Here is a 22,304-nt window from a genome sequence, read left to right as displayed (position 1 = left end):
AATTATGCAGATAGCCAGATATTGGTATAGTCTCTAACAGCTGTGCCTCAGTTTTTTTCTAAACTAGTGTACATGATATTGTATAGTCTTTATATCTGAGAATTACCCCACTGTATTATGTACATTACATCTTGACGGGTAGTGGTAAACGCCGGAATGGAATGGAACCAATTGGGGCACACGCCAAGTAGAAAAATCATTTGAGATGGATTTTGCATAGTTTCCAACTGCCACACAGTGACTAGAATTGTGCTGGAGTTCATTTCCTTCATGCTAGAAATCACGCTCTCGGAGTTTCTATTTAATGCCCGTCATGTGACGTGTTGTGACCAATTTGTCAAATTCTGTTTAATCCTGATGTAGAATTGCTTCCTTATTATTCTAAAAGGTAAACTACTGTAGTATTTTCATGTTATAGTCATGTCCAAGTCTTAGTAACAGCAATGATGGTTTTCTGAAGTCTGCCAACATAAGCAATAATTTACGAGAGTTAACCACATGTATGTTAGTGGCTGTGAATCATATGCTAGCAGTACTTACAAAATAGTTTAGCAGGTTAAATGATAGTTTTTCAGAGTAGGTGATTGCAAAACGCATTTGTGCAGTGGGCATTAAATAGAAAACTTCGAGCGATTTCTAGCATGTCTACAAGTAGAAGAAAACTAACTTCACAATTCTAGTCACTGTTCCGGCCTTTAGCACTGGTGTGCCCCATCTTGACCAGATGGGCATGATGTATTTCCAGCCAATAAGACTGAGTCAAGTCGTACTGTAGTTGACTGTATTAACCAAGATCAGTCAATTTTCTTACCGAATCTTCCCAATGGGACTGAGTCAGCCCCAGTGCAAAAAGACTAGAACATGTTCTAATGTGCACTCATGTCATGAAACAGTTGTGTAGTCAATGTATACTGGCAACTTGAAGTAATGATAACATGATTCTAAGATTTAGATGCAGTAATTTCTTTGGCTATGTTTAGTTGACTATGCTGTGATTTAAACAAATAAGCTAAGTACATCATTACCAAACATGTGATGTCATCATTAAAAAAACTTTTTTGTCTATAGGAAGTTCCCATATATTACGACAAGAAGCACTTCATTGAAAGTTACAACTAAACCCCAGCCTACTAAGACCCAATCTCACAGCTATATCTTCTTCGTGAACTAATCTTTTGGATCGGAAACTCTAAATCCACCATCGCATTCTTCAGCGGCACTGACCCTCACTCATTTAGTCATTCCATAGTCTCTTGCCAGATTCTTGCCTGCCAAGAAGATAACAAAATTGGAGCTACACTGTAGAAGAATAGCACTATCCAATACCTTCTATAATAACAAAACATGTTAGTGTGTCAGAAGCAACATTTATTATCTGATAGGCTAGTTATCTTCGAGGAAATGATAAAAATTTTAATAATGACAATTCAGGTGAATTTCGTGCCAAGACCAAGCGGCACAAAATTCACTTGAATTGTCGTTATTAAAATTTTTACTGTTAACCTACCATCACAGCCATTTCTTGGCTGCCACTCTGGATTTCACATCTTTTTTCACCATACCCTTTTTGAGGATCGCACTCTTTTTACAGCTTGGCTGTTTTGGATTAGATTTCACTTCTTTTTGTATTTGTGTACTCCAAAGCCAGCCTATGGCCAGCATTGGGGCATTTTTAACCTATCTTTTTTTTCTTTTCCACAGGAAGAAGAAAAGATGAAGCAGATGAATACTTTAAATATTTCTGATTTTATCAATAAATGTACAAATTATATATATAATACATATATTTATTACAGAACTCTGCATGGTGGTTTCTTTGTAACTGAACACTCTACAAGGTGAGTCCTTCTAGCTGATCTCTCTACAGGGTGAATTGTTTGTAGCTGAACTATCTACAAGGTAACTTCTTCTAGCTGATGTCTCTACAAGTTGACTTCACCTTTCTACAGGATGATTTGTTTGCAGCTAAACTCTCTACATGGTGGTTTCTTTGTAAATAATCATTAATAACTCTTTGCCTGTTTATTGTATTCCAGCCAAAATTGGTACCAATATGTGCAACAAAACAAGTTTAGTTGCTGGTGGCATGTACAACCACGCACAGAGGGCCAAGAACATTAAATGTGTAGCTACCAGCTGGCAACAAACTTGATAACAGCAGGGGTAGTGAAATTTGTAACTTTGTAGCTGTCATGTAGCAGTCAATTAACAAAACAATAGCTGTACAACATACAACACAGCACGAGCAATCGTAATTACCATTGTATTTACTAAGGCAACCAATGATAATTACTAATAGTAAGGATCAGCACATTAATAGTGCTCAAAGAATGATACGTACTTAATTTCCTAAACTAAATGGATTTGTTTTGTCCTTGTTACAAAACCAACCCCTGATAGGTGCAACTGATAATGCTGTACAAATATTTCATGTCCGTGGTGATCATTTGATAGTAGCTGTGACAGCCCCTGGTAGCAAGGTGGTTTATGTGTATGACTCAGCTTATTCCTCTCTTGATCAATCATCTTCCAAACTTATTACAGGCTTTTTTCGTTGCAGATAATAATATTCCATATACGTCGTGTGCTCCAACAGCTTGGACAAAGCTGCACAACATGGCCAGCACCAATTGTCCTTCGCCATTTACATGTTTACTTTCATCAACTGATTTGCCCTGTAAAAATTTGTCACAGTATGGTAGTAACATGTACGCACATGATTTCAAAAAATGGTCTGAACCCAGCTTATATTTTTATACACCTTTGCAACACTGGTGAGGTATGCCTATCAAGCCCAAAAGAACCTCCAGTGCAACCAAGAAAGCTTTGATATGAAGATGTGATCTTTTTGTCGAAGGAGTACTTTGCTGACTGACTTACTAATGCCTACTAATACCTTCAGACAAGTAGTGCTTAAGGTAGTGTTAAGACAAGTAGCGAAAACTAGTGTTTAACATATTACTACTAAAGCACAGCATTGGCCTCAAGTCACAAAAAAAACCCACATCACTGAGCTTGAGGCGTACCCATCTGTATATCAAACTACGTGGATTAAAAATAAGGGTGAGGTATAATTACCTGAAAACACCACCTCAGAGACAAAATATGCCGTTTTGTACAAGCAGTTAAAGGGTGCACAAGTATGATTAATTTAATACTTTTCCACACATGACCAGCTAAAACAATGGAGAAAAGCGCATGCGGTATCTGAATGACGTCTTGAAAAAAGGAGCAGGCGCTTATAATTTCTAATCGATAAGCGCCGTGTGGAGAACTGGCCACGTGAGACTAATAAAGGACTACACAAGAGTGTTGTCCAGGTATGGCGGTAGAATTTTACGGTGCATGCTTCCAGAGTGGGAGGAAGCTGGTTTTCCAGAGGTCGACCATCACGAGCTGGGTCCCAATGATTGAGATGAACCTATTGTGTTTGGTTGTACCAATACTTACTGACGATAGAGATGAACCTATTGTGTTGGGTTGTGCCAATACTTAACAACGATGACATCCCTGGTGGGGAGGAAGCCCAATGTGTGATTTTAATGTTGTTCAGCTGAAAATATGACTGGCCTGTCATGGTACACTTTTATCTAGAAACAAAGCACAACTTATAGCAAAGGTCAACTTAATTACATTCATATTATATGCACCTATTAGTGGTAATGCACACAATCTATACTTTACGTCAAGTTGGTCAAGTTTGTCCAATGGTATGTTTAAAACAGACCATATCATTTTCACTTCAGAATTCCAACGTGTTACATTAGATGCTTGAAGCTTTTTGAAAATTTCCAAAAGCTCTGATGCATGGATTGATTTTATGACACGCTGAAGTGATCCAATTTTACCTAATCCTGTCTTCGTTGTTATTTTTGTAAGTTATCAGTAGGTTGTTTTGACATATCTCTGTCTCTTTATTGTTCTAGTTTTGTACAGGTAATTAACTCTCTTTGTAAGCTTGTGTGGTTAACCTTTTGCTGACCTTAGCACTACAGCTTGTATAAATACTCTGTATCTGTGTGCAAAATTTAGTCTGCAATTGAGTGTGCTAAACTGAGTATTGAGAACTGAAGCGCCAGATCGAATAGCTAGAACTACTCGGCTTCATGACATTTGGTGGCAGCGGTGGGATCAGTTGAAGCTAATTGCGTGGCCATTGACAGCTCTACTGATTATTGTAACCCGAAGCTCATCCGCTGTGGTACTGTGGCTTGTAGTGATAATGGTACCCTGAAAGGTCTATAGTCTAGCTATTTGCATTGAGCAGTTGTTCTCTGTCTTCCTACATTTTGTATATAGGACTCAGTGATGCTGACTAACAAGGGGGCAGATAAAGGTGCAGACTCTGATGGATCATTGTTGGCTGGAGTGCTGGAAATGCTTCAAGAGCAGAACCGTGCTATGCAGGAACAGAACCGTGCTATGCAGGAACAGCACCAGTCCCAACAGATGTTGCTTGATATGATGGAGCAGCAACGATTGGCTCATGATCGAGAGATGAAGGCTCTCAAGGACACCCAGCCAAAGGAAGAGATGGGTGACCCAGCAAAGGCAAAGTTACCAAAGCCTATGCTCCAGAAATTAACTGCAACAGACAATGTAGAACATTTTTTAGCTACCTTTGAGAGGATTGCAACCCTACAGAAGTGGCCAAAAGAGGTATGGGCAACACAAATGGCAGGGCTACTTAGTGGCAAAGTGATGGCGGCGTATGCAGCTCTTACCCCTGAGGATGCAATCCAGCATAAGAAGGTGAAAGAGGCAATCCTGAGGAGATATGAAATAAATGAAGAGACATATCGACAACGGTTTAGACAGGACCGTAAGAAGGGTGAGGAATCTTATCGGGAGTATGCTGACCGGCTGGGAAATCACTTTACTCGATGGGTTGATAGTCAGGCTGTCCCACTAAAGGAGCTTGTAATGATAGAGCAGTTTCTTGTCAGTGTACCTGATGACCTCCGAATTTGGCTACGTGAGAGAAAGCCCACATCAATCCGACAAGCTGCAGTTCTTGCAGATGACTATGCTCTAGCTTGTAAGGGTAACCAGAAGACAAATCTCAAAACATCTTCTCAACCCCACCTGGAACTGGCACACATCTTCTGGAGAACTCAGCTGGCAGTCTGGGTTCAAAAGATCGACCCCAGAACAATCCGATGAGAAATGGCAGAAGCCAAACCAATCTACAAGGAGACAAGAAGTGTTTTCAGTGTGGAAAGTTTGGACATTTAATGTATAGTTGCCCAGATCATCAGGGACGTGAGCAGACCAATGCTGGATTGAGTGGGAAGGCTTGTGATGAGGTGGCCTGGAATAAGGAGAACCAAAAGTATTTGCGTCGTGGTATGCTGAATGGTAAGCCAGTCCAAATGTTGATAGACACAGGGTGTACCAAGATAATGGTGTCAGCTGATTATATCCACCCTAACTGCTTAGACAATGACAACCAGGAGAAGATCCTTTGTGTACATGGGGATATGGTGAGCTACCCAACTGCAAAAGTGAACCTTAAGCTGGGGCAATGGTCACAAGTTGCTAAGGTAGTAGTTGCTCCTGGTTTACCAGTGCCTGTGCTGCTAGGTACAGACATTTATGAACTCAAGCCAGTGATGGTCACTACCAGAGCCCAAGCAAGAAGGAATCACTCTACTGCTGGTGCACAAGGAAGTAGCAGACCAGAACCCGGTGATGACAATGAGGTCATACCAGTTGACAGTAATCCTCAGGGTGAGTGCAGTACTGTGAGTGATCCCATAGAGGAGAGCAATGAGCAAAGGAGGGAGGAACTACCAACCTCCACAGATGAGGAACACAGTCCACTGGAGGCTAATGCTGACGACATAAGGCAATGGCAAACTACTGATCCTACATTGACTAGGGTCAGGGATGAGGCTGGAAAAGAGGGGAGTGATGTTAGAGTTGGCTTTTACTACCATGATGGGCTGCTGTACAGGAAGTGGAGACCTGAGGGGTCATCAGAAGGGGACGTAAGAACTTGTAAACAATTAGTGTTACCCCAGCAGTGCCGACAAGCAGTGTTACAGTTAGCTCATGATGTACCAATGACTGGCCACATGGGGATCACCAGGACCAATAATCGTCTCCTACAACGTTATTATTGGCCAGGAGTCTTCACAGATATGGCTAACTATTGTCGGACATGTGAGGTATGTCAAGAGTAATCCTAAGTCTCCCCCCAGGGCCAAGATGGTGTCCTTGCCTGAGATAGAACAGCCTTTCCAGCAAGTAGCTATGGATGTCATTGGGCCACTACCCCGTACACAGAGAGGGAACAGATTTATCCTCACTATTTGTGATTATGCTACCCGCTACCCTGAGGCCATCCCTCTGCCAAGTGTGGAAGTTCCTAGAGTAGCTAGAGAGCTAGTAAACCTTTTTTCTCATGTTGGCAAATTTCATGTCGAGTCTACTTGAGGAAATTTATCAGCTGCTTCATATCAAGAAGATCAGGACCACCCCATATCATCCCCAGACTGATGGGCTGATGGAAAGGTTTAATGGGACCCTGAAGAGTATGCTGAGGGAGTTTGTAAGCAGAAGTCAGAATGACTGGATGAGTATTTGCCATATTTATTGTTTGCTTACCATGAGGTTCCACAGGAAACAACTGGCTTTTCCCCATTTGATCTACTCTATGGATGCCATGTTAGAGGTCCTTTAGATGTACTGAGAGAAGGGTGGACCGGAGATAAGGAAGCTGCAGTTCCTGTGAATACATATGTGGTAGAGATGAGGCAGCGATTGGCAGACATGGCACAGCTGGTAGCTGAACACTCATCCAGGAGCCAGGAGATGCAGAAGCTATATTATGACACAAGAGCAAAGGCTCGAAGTTTTAAGGTTGGAGACAAGGTGTTGGTACTACTTCTCACTACAGCAAATCGACTGAAGTTACGGTGGACTGGCCTGTTCAAGGTCACAAGGAAGTTGGGCACTGTTGACTACGAGGTCGAGACTCCAGGTAGGAGACAGGAAAGAAAAGTTTACCATGTAAATTTGATGAAGAAGTGGTATGTCATGCCGTCTCAACCCAGTGTACAGGCTGTTTCAATGGCCATGGGCCCAGCTGAGGCTGTTCCAGAGTCAGAAGATACTCAGTACTGGCAGAAGACCAGTGAGGAACAGTTCTTTCCTTTGGAAGTAGATGGGGTCCTTATATATATTACAATGCACATAGCTAGTGTGCAATCGAAATACTCTAAAAGAACAGTCACCCTAGAGCGTTTGGCTACAATACTCTAATAGAACAATCACCCTAATAGAGCATTCAGTTACAATATTCTAATACACAGTCACCCTTTGCAATTGGCTATCGTGGCTTGTTACAAAAAGTAGTGATATCTATAAGCCATACTGTGAAAAAGGTGCGGCCCTGTGCAAATAAAAGTTAGCATGAGAAAAGAATCCAAGGTGGCAGCCAAGAAGTGGCTGTGATGGTAGGTTAATGGCAAAAGACAACTCAGGTGAACTTTGTGTCGATTCACAAATTGTCGTTATTAAAAATTTTGCCATTAACCTACCATCACAACCATTTCTTGGTCGTCACTTTGGATTTCACAACTTTTTTCATGCTAACCATTTTGCACAGGACTGCACTTCTTTTCACAGGATGGCTGTTTATGTAACAGTTGTATCATGAGCCATACCCCAGTCTAGGGACTGTGATGGTGTCAAGGGTTGTACAAGGGGATAAGAAGATCAGCAAGTAGCTACCGGTACCATTAGTCTGAGACAAAACGTGGAGTTGGAGGGTATCAAAAGAAGTGGTTTCCTATTGTAGCAGCTGGGACTGATCCACACAGACTGTATGTAGTGACATTTGGTTACTAGGTATCGCTTATAGTGTAATTACTGTGTAAAGGATTAAAGGTTTTTTAAATTCAGCAGGCTTTATATCTGTACAAATTTGTTTTTGTTCTAGGTGGAGCCAAGTATATTATCCTGCTATCCGCTACTGAAGAAGAGTAAAGACGAGTGAATATACTTACACTACTACTGTCCTCTCAGATATTAAGTTAGTGGACAAAAGAGAAGTCTCTACATACAGAGCATTCATGGTCACCCTGGTTTCCATGCAGGATTGTTATCACCTAGTAACCAGGCAGTACATAGTTATTAGTAATACTAGGCAGATGCTAGCAGCATCGTGGGGCGAGCCTGAAGGGAATAAGTGTTTTATATTAGTATAGGTCATAATTGAATGTTGGTCTTATTATCTAGCCATTCATGCTAATGGAAGATATGCACATTATATAAAAGTATGGGGTTGAAATGTGGTTTGAGCACCAGTAGGAAAAAGGACAGGAAAAGCACAGGTAATGTACCGTTCACATTAGAATTCATTTAAGGGATTTTCTCCTCTGGCTGGTCATGTTACTGTAGTTGATTGCAATGAATGTCTGATATTTTGCACCTCGGTCATGGTCTGAGGAATCGTTGGAACAAAAGTTCTACATACGTATATCTGGGTTGTTGTGATCTTCTGTTATGTTTGTAGGTGAATCAGGTTGCTTTACATGTGTAGGTCAGATGGCACGGATACTGTAGGTACATTTGTAAGATAATCATTGATTAACATTTGTTCTACTTTTGACAATCCCTACAAAAGGAAGCGTTAAATGGTTATTAGACATCATGTGTGTGAGGAACATAACTTACAATAAGTTCTGGACCAGGATCCATATTATTAGCAGCAGAAAATAGCTTTGGGACATGGCTATCATTGTGACAACACCTACAGGGGTACTTATGTCAATTATTGAAATGCTTGGGAATTTTTCAAGACATATTGAACAGTGTCAATTCAGCATGAAATTCTGTAATCTTGGCAATGACTGCAGGGTCACTAATATCAACTGGCACATGACGTTGGACATGTTGTGATTGGTCCACATTCACATCAGTATTTGCTACTACACCAACATTTGAAGCACTATCAATATAACACATCATGAAAATGAGTGACAATAGTTGCTAGTATGATATGCACATATAAACCATCTGCAAGAATGTGGTAGTGAATTTAGACCATAATCAGTTCTATTTTTTTTATCAGTTGTATAGGATTCAGTTTAATATTTTATGAACAGCAATTACTAATCTATTATACTCAAATATTTTGTGAGTCTTACAAATTTATGTATAACAAATGTACTAATTCTGCCTTCTCTGCTGTATGATTGTGTCCCTTTACTCTTGTGTAAATTGAGCTCGTCTTCTCTGATATTCTCTGTCTCTCCTTCATCTTTCTTCTGCTACCTGTGAAGTTTCTCGATCTCTTCTCAATCTATAGCTACTGCTCTCTTCTCTAAGGCGTTCTTCCCTGTCCATCATGGACAACCATGATGGTCAACAACACGTGCCGCGACGTGGTAGACGAGATGAGCAGTGCTGTAATCTACGCCGCTTATTTTTCCGTGACATGGTCGATGACACGAGCATATATGGAAGTGCCGTAGTCTACGATGTTTATTTTTCCGTGACATGGTCGATGACACGAGCATATATGGAAATGCTGTAATCTACGCCGTTTATTTTTTGTTACATGGTCGATGACACGAGCATATATGGAAGTGCTGTAATCTTCGCCGTTTACTGTACCGTGGCATGGAGTATAGTGGGCATTAATTCGGTAAGTTTTCCGATTTCTTTTGTAATTGTTTGCGCATGGTTGATGACACGGATTTATGTGGGCGACTCGCTAGTGTGGGGCTCGCCCCAATAAACAAGCCACCTAACAAAAAAACAGCAACCTTTAGGCTTGTGCTTTCATCTTTATTGTCAATACACTACGATTGCAAGCCACATACATGACAACGGAGGAGCCCAGATAACAAAGATTCGGTTCCCTGTAAGGTACTCATGAAATTCACCCTAATAGAATGCACAACAGATCTATATAATACAACACACAACAAAGTTGGGATTAATTCTAATATACAACCGAGTTGGAACTGTATCACCCTAGTTCACATGCATATGGCAGCAGGAATTTGACTAATATGTTCATCCACGTACTACTTAAGGACACACAGCACAGCTAGCTATTTAGGAAAAGAAGGGGGTCTATGTAGTTTATATAGGTAGGTTCTGTTGCTGTGATATTGATGTAAAAAAACGGTATAAAATACACTAAAAAACAGAATTGATGATTCTAGTGTTCCTAGTATCAGCATGTGGTGAGTGATTTAAACACACACAAATTATACAGTAATTAACGTTAGAAAATATTTCATATTTCATTAATTATTAATTACATTGCCATGTATTACTAAGGAAACGTATTTAAAACAAACCACTTTAAGCCACACATTACGCATAGAACTGTCTTCTCAACTGTTTTATAGTTTATCTATGGTTCTCTTTTGACAATTCTCTAGACAAAGCCCCCAGGCCGCTCTTAATTTTCGTTCGCATATTGAAAGGTCACACCCCCTTTTAACTCGAAAGAATTTGCTATAAATAGGGGCACAAAAGGCCTGTTTAAGTCAATATTTAGCCATTAAACACCTGTTACAGCACACAATCAAGCCCCCATTACTCAGTTTCAATGTCGCACAACACACCCTTCAGTAACCACCACCCTTTAGTCTATACAGATAATAACAATCATCAAAGTTCTTGGTCTGACACCGTTTAGAGTTAGACCAAGCATTCCTCACACACTTGTTTAAATGTGGGGGATCACAAAAGAAGAACAGATCACGCCCATCATCTGCATAAGGGTTTACTCTATGCAAGATGTCAGAAGGCTGGGCACTTGGATTATGCAGTCGAAAAAGCTTACGGTTAGCTGCGAGCCCATCACACACTAGAGCAAGTACTTTAAACCCACACAGCTCTAGTCTAGCAACAGCTGCCCAAACTGGATCATACATCTGAGCTCCAGTAAGATCACAACAAGGAAACTGAGCATAAGCAAATTCCAGGGAACTAAAAAGACCCTTCACAAATAATACTAGCATGGATGTTGAGGGTTTGATTGCATCTGATTCGTCAGTCTTTTTCTGTTCAAGGGCGTGCATGCTGACCTCACCGAGGCTGGCAAATCCAATGATGGACCCTATGAAAGACAAAGTAAATAATAAATTCACCCTAGTAAGACGTGCTCATGAGTAGGCCCTGCTAGACTATGAAAGTATGTTCTACAACTTGGTAAAAGCATCCCAAATATATTTGCAAGTTATGTACCTGAGTACTTGTCATATACAATGTCTTCCTTAATATGCATCTCACCCATCACAAGAATAATATATTTTTCTCTCAGGGAAAGTGCGAATAAGTGCCACCTCCATCAGCTGTTGGTCAACATCATCACCGAAGCCACATTTAGTTTTCGTGTAGTAAGTATAATCATGGAGTGTCCTCTGTGAAGGGAGCTTGATTGCTCCACTTTCTCTTAACATTTCATATGCACTGCCTACCCATATATAACGCTAGGGCTAGCCAAGTCTTTATAAGAGTGCTACAAAAAGTGAATTTGCTATACTCGTAAAATAGCGGATTTTAATACTTTATATTATGCGCTGCTTATTACGACTATCCTTGTATAGTTCATGCAAAAATATATGTCCTTTTCCTTCGTATAATCCTATTTGCAGTGTCACATGATCATCACTCAAGGAACAAGAGTGCGACAAAAAATGTTATCAACCAGGCACTCTTGAATAAAGTTAGAAACAACCCACCTTTTAGCCACTGTATACCGGTAAATACTCACACAATTCACTACACATAGTTTTCCCAACGTTACCTAGTTTAGTAGAGAAACATCGTTCACAAACACACGTTCCTTGCTCGCTCACTTCACCAGGCGCGCTTTTTTTCGTGTGACTCTCACGTGGAATACCTTGTGGTTAACGGACACGGACGTTTTGCATTGGTCATATGGGGCGCGCCGCTAGTCTGCTATCCCGTACCTGGGGTTTACTAAATCTACTAACATCCGGTTGCAAGCCTAGTACTGTTTTGTCGCGATGGCCATGTCAAGTATGAGACGTTGTAATGTCGAGTTTAGTGGATTACGTGGACGTCCTAATTCTACTTCCAACGCATCCCAGAACAACTCTGGTTACTTTGAGAAAAAGTATACTACTGGTTTTAGAACAGGCGACATACTAAGCAGCATAGATGAGAACATGCCAGAGTATACGCTCACAGAGGTTAGTGGTAGTGAAGAACCAAGTGATGGCGATAGAGTAATTCTGTCTGATTGCGACATAACCGCAGATTGACTAAATAAAATAATTGCCAAAAAAATTTACTCAATTTAAAAGCACAGCCAATAGATGCCAAAGAAGTGTCACCCTATAACTTTTATATCGCCGAAAATTAAACCAGATGTTTCAGTAATTTATGTCGGTAAAGATACGGGATGCAAACATTTCACATTTTTTATAGAGGTGGTGTCGAACTCTGACTTCATAGCAACCGTAAAAAAGCTTTACTGGGCTTTGATCTTGCAATTATTGCACATCAGGAGTTACAACAAAACGGTCACTAGGGTTACAGGGCTTGTTTTACCAAGTAAGACCAAGAAGAGTAAGATTGGACTGGGGACTGTCGAGTGGAATCCAAAACAGTTTAAATTTGATGCACACCTAAGATATGTTACCAAGGAGGATCTCGAGGACCAGCTAAGTATAATTGAAGAACAGGTGGAATCTGTTCGTGGTGGTGGTGAGCCAGTTGTTGAAGATGTTATATTCTTTGCAAGTACGTTGACTTCGGATGATGCCAGAACCTATTTGTCTACAAGTAACATTCAATTAACACAGAGCGATACTATAAGGTACTTTAAGGTTACGGGATACTGTAAACCCCACATGTACACTATCGATCATTTTTCATGATTAGGGGTTTGATTTTTCTTAATGCATTGTTATCAAATATTTATGCATTCTTAACTTCTCATAAATCGACATGGAATTCAAATGTTGTTATGGAAACATGAGTTGTCCCCATGCCAAACAGTGAAAACTGTGAACCAAAAATCAGACCAATGAAGAACCATGAGAACTTACTAACAATTCTAAGGTTTGAAGAACATCACTTGTGAGGGACTGACAAGAGGATTTGTGAATAATGTGTATAGTTGCTGAAATATGACTACAATATGGCGTAAAGCAAGACACTGTGGTCACAAAATTAATTTTTAAATTGATATCACAAGCACTAGAAACATTATTCCTAACAAATGGCTCCGTCAGGACCTAGACAAGAAGCCAGACTAGTAGTCTGTTTATACAAAATGTTAACAACTAGTTTGACAGTCCTGATTTTTGGTTCAGGAAAATATCGCCATTAGTCAGCAAAACTACGCATGCGCTTACAGGTGCGCCAGTTGCTATCTATGTTATCTTGTACTGTTACGTGTGTTTTCTTGTACCTTGTACAACTATTAAGCTTATTGCCATGGTTTACCTATGAGACGTACCCACCACACTGGCTATGAGACCTTGCATAGTCCATCTGGTTATTTTGATCTTTTGTCAATGGATCATCTAACATCAAGCCATTATTCATGATGGCCATTAAAATGTTACAAAGGTATTCATTGTTAAATTACAAGCCATAAAGCATCGGAATCATGATGATACAGGCAAGATTTGTTTTGGCTGATGCAAAGGCACAAACTATTATGAATGCTTATAATTAAGAATAACAGTAAAATTTTGATGCATATAATATCTTGATTATGCAAATGCAAATCACGTCTAGAACACATGCAAATCATATAGTTTACTTGGATATTCTAACTCCCAATACTTATCTGTCATATTGTATTTGCAGTACCGTATAGTGGAACCTCTTTTTAAAGACAAATAAAATACCTATAGGGTAGGCTGGCTTTGCCGATACAACTTTACTTCTCAAAAGGACAACCTCCATGTAACAATGCAGTTTTATTAAAATCAGTTGCTCATATAAAGTGTCCCGGCATTATATGAAGGTTCCACTCTATTGTTGAACACAATTGCCTACTTGTTGCACTTTTTCCCAGAATTCATTCTGATTCAATTGGTTGCAAAGGGCCTTCTACCAGTAAGAGCATGTAAGATTAGAAGACTGAAGACCTGTAGCTATGCTAGAATACTCCATTACCGAGTAAGTCACAAGTAAGTGCTGTATAGCTTCTGTGTTACACATTTATAAATTCTATAAAAATAATAAGTTTCAAAATGAGTCTTATGCCATTATAAAAGAACTACTTTTCATTCATTAGATAATTCATTTTAATGTGGTATGATGACCAAAAGTTCAAAAGTTAATAGTAAGAGAGATGGTACCAATTAATACACTCTGTGTGTGTGTTGCGTGTGTGTGTATTGCATGTGTGTGTGTTGCGTGTGTGTGTTGCATGTGTGTGTGTTGCGTGTGTGTGTGTTGCGTGTGTGTGTGTGTCCCTCATGGGTGAAGGTCCAGGTGGGACTTTGGGTGCTCACACCTTCATCTGTGCCATGGTACAGCCTCCTGTGGGTTACTAGTCCTACCCCCAGGAAGATTTGCTGGCACTGACTCAAAGCACCTAGGCAACGCACAGATGTCCCAGTGCTGCTTCACTGGATAGGCACGACTGTCTGTGGTAGCTGAAGGCTTTGCTTTTACTTTGTGTGCGTGTTTGTGAGTGAGCGAGCGAGTGAGTGAGTGAATGAATGATTGAGTGAGTATGTGTGTAAGCTGTTTAAATGAGGATCTGGTGACCTGGGGATGTTGACCAGAGAAGCATTACCAATTCTTATAGACTGTATGCAGGTCCAGGATACACTTAAGTTGTGCACACCTTTACTTGTGAACTGTCGTACAGCATCAAAGAGAATTTGCCTGCGTTGACTCACATCACCCAAATATACTGTCCAAGTGTCCCTTTTCTTGTTCACTGATTAGTGGTAGAATGCGAACTGAAGGTATAATTACTGTGTATGTGTGTGTTTGCGTTGGGCAAGTTACAAGATCAATGTAATGATTTACTATATTAATTACTTTATTTTTGAGTAAAGTGTCAAGTTATATAGTTATGTGTAACTCCTAATGGAAGGTAACTTAATTGGTAGCCGCAAGCCTCACAACATGACAAGACCTTTGGTGGATGGTGTTGCTTTCTTGCTTAATGACAGTATGCCTTTTCAAGGTGTGTCCAGGTCATTTGTATGTTTCTGCTTCACATAATGTATTGTTATAAATTGTTTGTCAAATATCAGCAGAACATTCGTTTAAAAACAGTATGGATTATTCTAAGGTACATAACACTTTAATCTATCATTATTCATGGTATTAAATTCATGTGAAGAATATTTATAGCAGGTTTTACTACCTGTATTTATATCTTAAGGTAGAAGTTACACACTAAAGTGCAAATCGTACACTATAACTTACTTGCTGTACTGAGAACTGATCCTAAAACTATTGAAATGTTTGTCACCATATTTGATTTTGAGAAACGAAACTCAGAGATTGTCATTGAACAGTAACAACCACCACCTAAACACTAACCAAGCAATGTTACATGGCTTCACTATGCCTTCAACCACACTCATATAAGTAACCACAAACTACTACATGTTTCACTTTCATTTTAATGTGTTAACTACATTAATTAATAGGTATAATGAAGTGTGTCATTTCTATATATAATATTTCACATGATAGAGCTGGTGAATAAATCGACGTTAAGATTCTGAGGTATGCAACTGTGACAATGGTACAACACATGTAAACATTATACCATATATGTGTGTAAACTGTTATTCGTAATCAAGTCTCTGTCGCTTAAGGTTACGGTATAGTCACGGGCAATCATTCAAAATTTTGAATGCCTATCGATACTTTTTGAGAAGCCCATGAAACCAATCTAGCAGCGTGAAAAGTTTTAAATGAAGGTGAAGCCCTTCATATTTAATGTTTTTATGTAGCTACAGTGTAGTTTGAGACAGGTGGAACACTACAATTTGTTGTAGTAACACAAGTAAGCCAGCCAGTACATTGCTCAGCTCCGGCTGTCACTACCATGTTTTTCCGCCGCCAAATACAGCAAAAGCTGTAGGCTCTATTGGCATTTCTGGGGCATAGTGATACTGTATATTAAATTTATTAGGTCCTGTGGAAGCGTTTTTGGCGTGTTTCTTCCCAGTGACTCAGATACAAGCCTTCAAAGAGCTTGTTTCACTCGAAAAAACTACTAAAAGTTCAATAAAACGTCTATACTACCAGTAACTTAAAAAATCGCTTCCACAGGACCTAGATATTTTAGTTGTTTAGTCACTTGTGTTGAAATTATAAGGATTCAGCAATCTGTTAGTCTGGTTTTTGGCGGCGCGTTTTTATAAAACATCGCTCTATTGTGGACCACACACCCAAGAACAGTTGTTGTTCTGTAGTAAAAATAAACAAGCACAATTAGTTGTATTGCTAACACAACACAGTTGTTGAAATTATTTATCCCTGCTTGGTTTAAAGCAGGTTTTGTAATTTGTTCCGCCCACGCATTTTAAACTATTCTGTAACCTTAAGCCTATCTTCTTGAATTCCACCTTCCTCCCAGTATTCATCATCATTTTTGCTGTGGATGTTGCATACATTTTTATTAAGAATTCATAGATGTATGTTTACCTGTACGAATGTTTTTCTCTTTCATAAAATCTTAAACTATCTAGTTTATATGAATGTTTTATTATATCACTGGCAGCGTTCCATCTGTTACTGTGTCGGAAGTATATGTGTTTGCATGTGTCATTGTTCTTTTCCACAGCTAAAGTAGTCCTTTGTAAAGTAGTTTGCATTTATAAGGTACCATACCTTGACAGGAGAACTGCTTAATATTACCGTACTTGTGAATAAAGTGGCCAACATGGTACGATAATGCATGCATGTAGAGCGTACCTCGGTCCTTTGCATACCCATCACAGTGTTTTCCCAAGGTCAAAAAGTGGTTATTTATCCAATCCTTTGCCTATTAATAACTTATGTGACATTTTAAATTAGTGATGAACCATTTCCTCACCATCGTACTGATCATGGCTGCAGCTGGTGGATGGGTAGAAGAAACAGCAGTGTACAGCTTTGAAAATTTCTATTTAAATAGATATGTGTTAATGAGTTGGGATGGTGTGCTACTTCTAAAACCCAGGCACCCATGAATGGCAACCTATCAATTGTACAGAGTAACATTTTTTGGATAGTTATTTTAACAGGGGGTTGGTCTCAGCCAAGCTGCTTTTCTACTGTGTCCTGAACAAACAATCATACGTTATTCAACATACATAAGTAAATAACACATTAAAACTCAATGATTCATCATTGGGTGCTTTAATTTGTCTAAGTTTTGTATGGAAACTTTGTGAGAACATGGTCCCATTGGGTCACTAATTCAGTTATGTGTGCCGACACCATGCCTGGCTATGAATTATGTACAGTCCTTACGTACTTATCTGTGTATACTCACCTCCCACAAAACCTTCACTCTTTATAATATAGTGCTGGTTGGCATTGGTGTATCTTGGATGGCAAGAGTTGGAACAATTTTTTCCAGTCAGTGCCCGTCAAAGAAGTGAATTCAATGCTGTCTTTTGTCACAGACTTAACATAAAAGGTGACCCCACAGCTTCTTATTGTATCTATTAGTCGTTTCATCATGGGGCCACTAAGAGCTTCTGTACATCTGTCGCTTGCCTTTGCTCCACTTATCAAATTCTCTATGAGCCGGTCAGTAATTCGCAGCAATAGATGCAATTCATCCAGAATTACATGGTCAGGATCGATATTAATTAATCTAGGTTCTTTTCATATCTATCAAATATTTTTCATCCGGCACTTTCATATTGTATCTACATAAACAAATTAAAGTATTTATATATAGATTTTATCAAGATAAACAAATTAATATATACCTCTGTAGTCTATGAATCGTGCACCATGCACACGCATGGTTAGAATGTGCAGCCTGAAGTCCAAGGATCAGTAGAGTAAACTGCAAAAATATGTGACCCGGTCTGCGAAAAGGGGTCTTGTAGCCTTTTCAAATTCTCAAGTTTTACTAATCACAACTCCTCATGTTTTCAACCTATCACCTTCATATTACACCAAGCCATAGTGGTATGTTAGGGGTATAAAGGGACCAAATTTCAGGGTGATGCCACATTCACAAGTCAAGTTACAGGTTGCCAAGTAAATACAATTGAAAAGGCTATAAGAGCCCTTTTCACAGACCAGGTCACATATAATCATGCTCTTATAGTGTCTTATATACCCAGAACAAAATGTTGTCAAGAAAATTGCATTGTATAGTCTAGCTGAATTATGTACATAGGTGCTAGAAATAACTGAATGCTTAGAAAGCTTTGGGATGCTTAATCCATTAACAGCTGAATTCCTGGAGGGAATTTAAAAAAATGCATGACTCAAGACGAGCCTCTTTTCTAAGCAAACAAACGGTTAAACCCCTTGGAAACCATATATCACTATGTTCCCCATGGACCAAGGAATACAACTATATGCAATTTGTTGCCATAGCAGCAACCACATATACATTACAATATTTTATAACTTCGTATTTTTATATGCAAACGGTAAAACCATACTTGACACAGTTATTCTAACTTTAGACAGCTAACAACAAACCTTACTTCATCACAACTGTGTTGTATACGCCGACGGATGAAGCGCTTCATTTTCCTGAGAGCGGAAGGCGATGTTTCAGGTGAGCGTATTCAGCCATAGATTTTTGATACGATTGCCGTACGCGCATGCGTAAATACTCATGCAATAACAATGGCGTTGTCACGTTTCACAAATTCAGTGATGATAGAGGTCTAGCAGCAAAGGAACAATCAATGACGGAGCGATTTCTTAGGGGAAAGTATGAAACAAACGAGTCTATCGAAGCAGATCAATGGTATCATGATGTTTACGTGAGTGAATGGACGTATTTGTATTGGTTATTGTTTACTGGCTAATATAGATTAGTATACAAGCAATTAGCATTTGTTACAAAACATTATATGCAAAACAATAAAGTGCTGCGTACTAGTTACTACAGTTGGGCTAGCTAGTGTTCCAGTATTCTACCTTTGTGTGATAAAGTTTGAAACATCCCTATCGTCACTTACACATAAATGTACATTACAGTTAGAACATTTAAATCGAGTTTCATGCCTCAGTTCACTTCTAGAAAGACGTTGCTTGTTCCTTGTCATGTTGCACACTACACATTCAAGTTTCTTTGTCTGTTGTATAGGCCAGTGACCAAGATTCAAGTTCAGTCGTGTTTCACTATGCTCCCCACTCCGCTGACTACCAGCTCATTGCCGGAAACGATAAGGTCCGATTAGCTGATTGGCTACTGCAATGCGGAAACTAAGATAACTTCGATTTCATCGACTTGGATAACCAGCATACAGTGATGGATTGGAGTACCTCTCTAAGATGTAAGCATTCTATCAGGTGAGCAAAAACTCTTTTCCACCACTTGTGGGATCTTCTTCCCACATTATAGTATCCTATATGCTGATCACTGCGATCCACCCCTCGCATGTACTGCTGATAATCAGGCAGCAGTGGCGGACAAGAAACATCACTTGATGTCCCATCAGGATTAGTACGTTGGACTGTCTCTCCATGTGATGCCCCTTCATGAAAGGTTGATAGAAAATAGACAAATCTTCGATCATACCATGCTGCTGTAAGGAGTGGACCATTTGATAGGTAATTATAGTATCCCCTATCTTCCCTTGTCCTTCTAATTATTGACTTAGGAAACCCTGTTCTGTTTGTTCGAGCTGTCCCACAAGCATTGTTCTGATCTTCATACAGGGCCATGTACAGACGAGGGCTGGTATAATAATTGTCGGTGTAAACTTCATGCCCTTCAAGTCCATCCATAAGTTCCAGTACAACTCTTGAACAAAGCCCAGTATCAAGGTTTGACTCCATGTTTTTGCCTGTGTATATTTGCATTCTGTATATGTACCCATTTGTTGCATCACACAACACAAACACTTTTATCCCCCACTTTGTAGGCTTGTTCTTCTTATGTTGCTTGAAGTTGAGACAACCCTTGAAAGGAATCATAGCCTCATCTACAGTCACAGCCTGGTGAGGTGTGTAATTGGAAGCACATTGGGCAGTGACCAAGTTCAGCAAGTTTCTCACTTTGAAAAGTTTGTCATGTCGTGGATGCCCTGCTGGATGTTGCTGTCTATTATCAGCAAGATGAAGGAAACGGTAGATCTGGAGAAACTTGTCTCTACTCATTATTTCTGAGATACCAGGAGTACTCAGGATCTCCTCATCAACCTGCCAGTACATGTCAAGGTGTGGCAAGTGTAAGATCCCCATCATTATGAGCATTCCAATAAATGCCTTCATTTCTTCACAGGTTACATCTTTCCACGGTCTTGCATATTGCCGACAGGGAAACCGCAAAGCAGCATAACTATTGGTTTCAGTGACCAGCAAGTCCCAAACATCATCAGTAAAGTACAAATAAAATAAATCAACTGGCCTTGTGTTTGGTGGAAATCGTACATTTGGATCAGGAGTTGGTGAGTAGCTAAATTTAGTGTGTGTGGGCTCTATATTCTCCCACTCTCCAGGTAGAAAAGTTACTCCAGCTGCTCTTCCATCACCAGGTATGGTCCCATGTCCCCTACCAGCACCACGACCACGTCCTCTGCCACGACCACGTCCTCCACCAAGACTAGTTGTTCTACTCCGACTACGCTCCCTGCCATGACCACGTCCTCTGCTGTCACTGCGACGTACACCACGTCGACGCCTGGCACTGTCAGTAGGTCCTACACCACCACCACCTCTTGTTGTACCCCGTCCTCGTCGATGTGCATGTGCTGCTCCTCGAGCTGCTGTAGTGGCACGAGTCGGTCAATCAGGTGATGTTGGTATGGAGTCATCATCAGAAGTGTAGGATCAAGTCGTCGTTGCTTGGGAGAACTTGGGTGTTCTGAACTGGATTGCTGCAAAGGAATACAAACATTTATTTGCATTATGTAGTCACTCATAAATAATTTTACTTAGCCACAACTTGTATTTTTTAATCTATTGTCTGTATGTTTTCTATTTGTATGCTTGTATGTATTCTATCTCTTTTCACCAGTGCATATTTATCATCAACCATTTATACCTTAGTTGTCACCTATTCATATCTATGTGAAATCACTTACACTTTCATCTCTATCATTGTGATCACTAATACTTCCTGTCCTACTGATGGCTTCACTTTGTTCGCTGGAAGCATCATCAAACTGTTCTTCATCAACCCTCTCTTCAGTAGTAGGATCGTTCATGTCTTCAGTAGAAGGATTGTCCCTGTCTTCAATATCATCTCTGTCCTCATTCAGGTCGTCAGCAGCATCCCAAGCGTCTGCCACTGATTCGAGTACAGCTTCAGCCTCCAATTCGCTTTGACGGAGAACAGGCTCGCCCAAGTAGGCATATATCTCTTCTCCTTCATTATCATCGCTCTCATCACTGCTGAATCCATCATCAAGAAGAGTATCGAGAAAGTCTGTTATGGAAAGTCGGGATGCCATTATGTCATTTACACGCACAATGCGAATCGCTTTGCGGGAAGGACCATTTATCCTAGTAACCAAAGGGGTGTGGTCGTACAAATCTTAGCACATGTGCGTCGGCCCTTATGGAGCTGCTTTATGGTTAAACTAGCATGCTTTGCCAAATCATGTGGATTTCTAAATCCATGCTGCCATATGGCGGCTACCGCCGTTAATGGGTTAAAGTTTCCACATATGCATGATACATATTAAATTGCTCACCTTGTAATCACAACACAGAAAGAACTCCAAATTGTAATTAATCCCATTGATGGTTACATGGGGATTAGCAATGGCTTCTTGATTGCTTCAAAATAATCTGCATAGCCTTCTGCAAGGCCATTGTAATCTTCTTTAAGTTTTACAGCTGCTATGGTGTGTACAGCTACAAATACAGAAAATTAATATGCATGTGCATGCAAACATGTACACATATATAAGTCATTGTGTCCTGTAAGTATGTTTAATACCATTCCTGTTTCACTGCCCATACAAAAGTCTCAATAGTAGCAGTGAAATTTATCCCGTATTTCACTGACAGCAGTGAAAAAGTTGTAATTGTAATTTCATTGGCTAGAATTTATGTTAACAATGTAGCGCCAATTAGTGTCGACGCATGTTTAGTACATAGTGACAAATTGCGTACATAGCAACGCTAATGCACAGCATGCGTATATGCAGCAAGTATGGTATTAACTGGGAATAGCATGGGTAGCA

General features: G+C 39.9%; 1 protein-coding gene and 1 long non-coding RNA gene across 2 annotated transcripts; both read right to left on the bottom strand.

The window, feature by feature from the left end:
- Positions 1 to 16,863: 16,863 nt before the first annotated feature.
- Positions 16,864 to 21,968, bottom strand: LOC136244634 (uncharacterized). Its single transcript, XR_010695482.1, has 5 exons — positions 21,810 to 21,968; positions 17,910 to 17,989; positions 17,465 to 17,846; positions 17,024 to 17,092; positions 16,864 to 16,972 (listed from the first exon to the last, which is right to left on the bottom strand). It is a non-coding gene; the product is annotated as an uncharacterized lncRNA (long non-coding RNA).
- Positions 19,392 to 21,566, bottom strand: LOC136244311 (piggyBac transposable element-derived protein 4-like). Its single transcript, XM_066035866.1, has 4 exons — positions 21,198 to 21,566; positions 20,818 to 20,990; positions 19,507 to 20,770; positions 19,392 to 19,454 (listed from the first exon to the last, which is right to left on the bottom strand). The coding sequence occupies exons 1-4, from the start codon at positions 21,564 to 21,566 to the stop codon at positions 19,392 to 19,394; spliced, it is 1,869 nt and encodes a 622-aa protein (XP_065891938.1).
- Positions 21,969 to 22,304: the final 336 nt, after the last annotated feature.

This window comes from Dysidea avara, chromosome 14 (genome assembly GCF_963678975.1).
Source record: "Dysidea avara chromosome 14, odDysAvar1.4, whole genome shotgun sequence".
NCBI classification, from domain to species: domain Eukaryota; kingdom Metazoa; phylum Porifera; class Demospongiae; order Dictyoceratida; family Dysideidae; genus Dysidea; species Dysidea avara.
Note: the sequence above shows the minus strand (reverse complement) of the source record. Positions and strands in the feature narration are given on the sequence as shown.

Bases quoted from the DNA above. Each gene is read 5' to 3' on its own strand.
- LOC136244311 (XM_066035866.1), bottom strand. From the start codon at position 21,566: ATGGCATCCCGACTTTCCATAACAGACTTTCTCGATACTCTTCTTGAT. The intron at 20,991-21,197 runs GTAAGTGATTTC...ATTCCTTTGCAG, and splicing joins ACAATGATAGAGATGAAAGT to CAATCCAGTTCAGAACACCC. The intron at 19,455-19,506 runs GTGGGAAGAAGA...CTCACCTGATAG, and splicing joins AGCATATAGGATACTATAAT to AATGCTTACATCTTAGAGAG.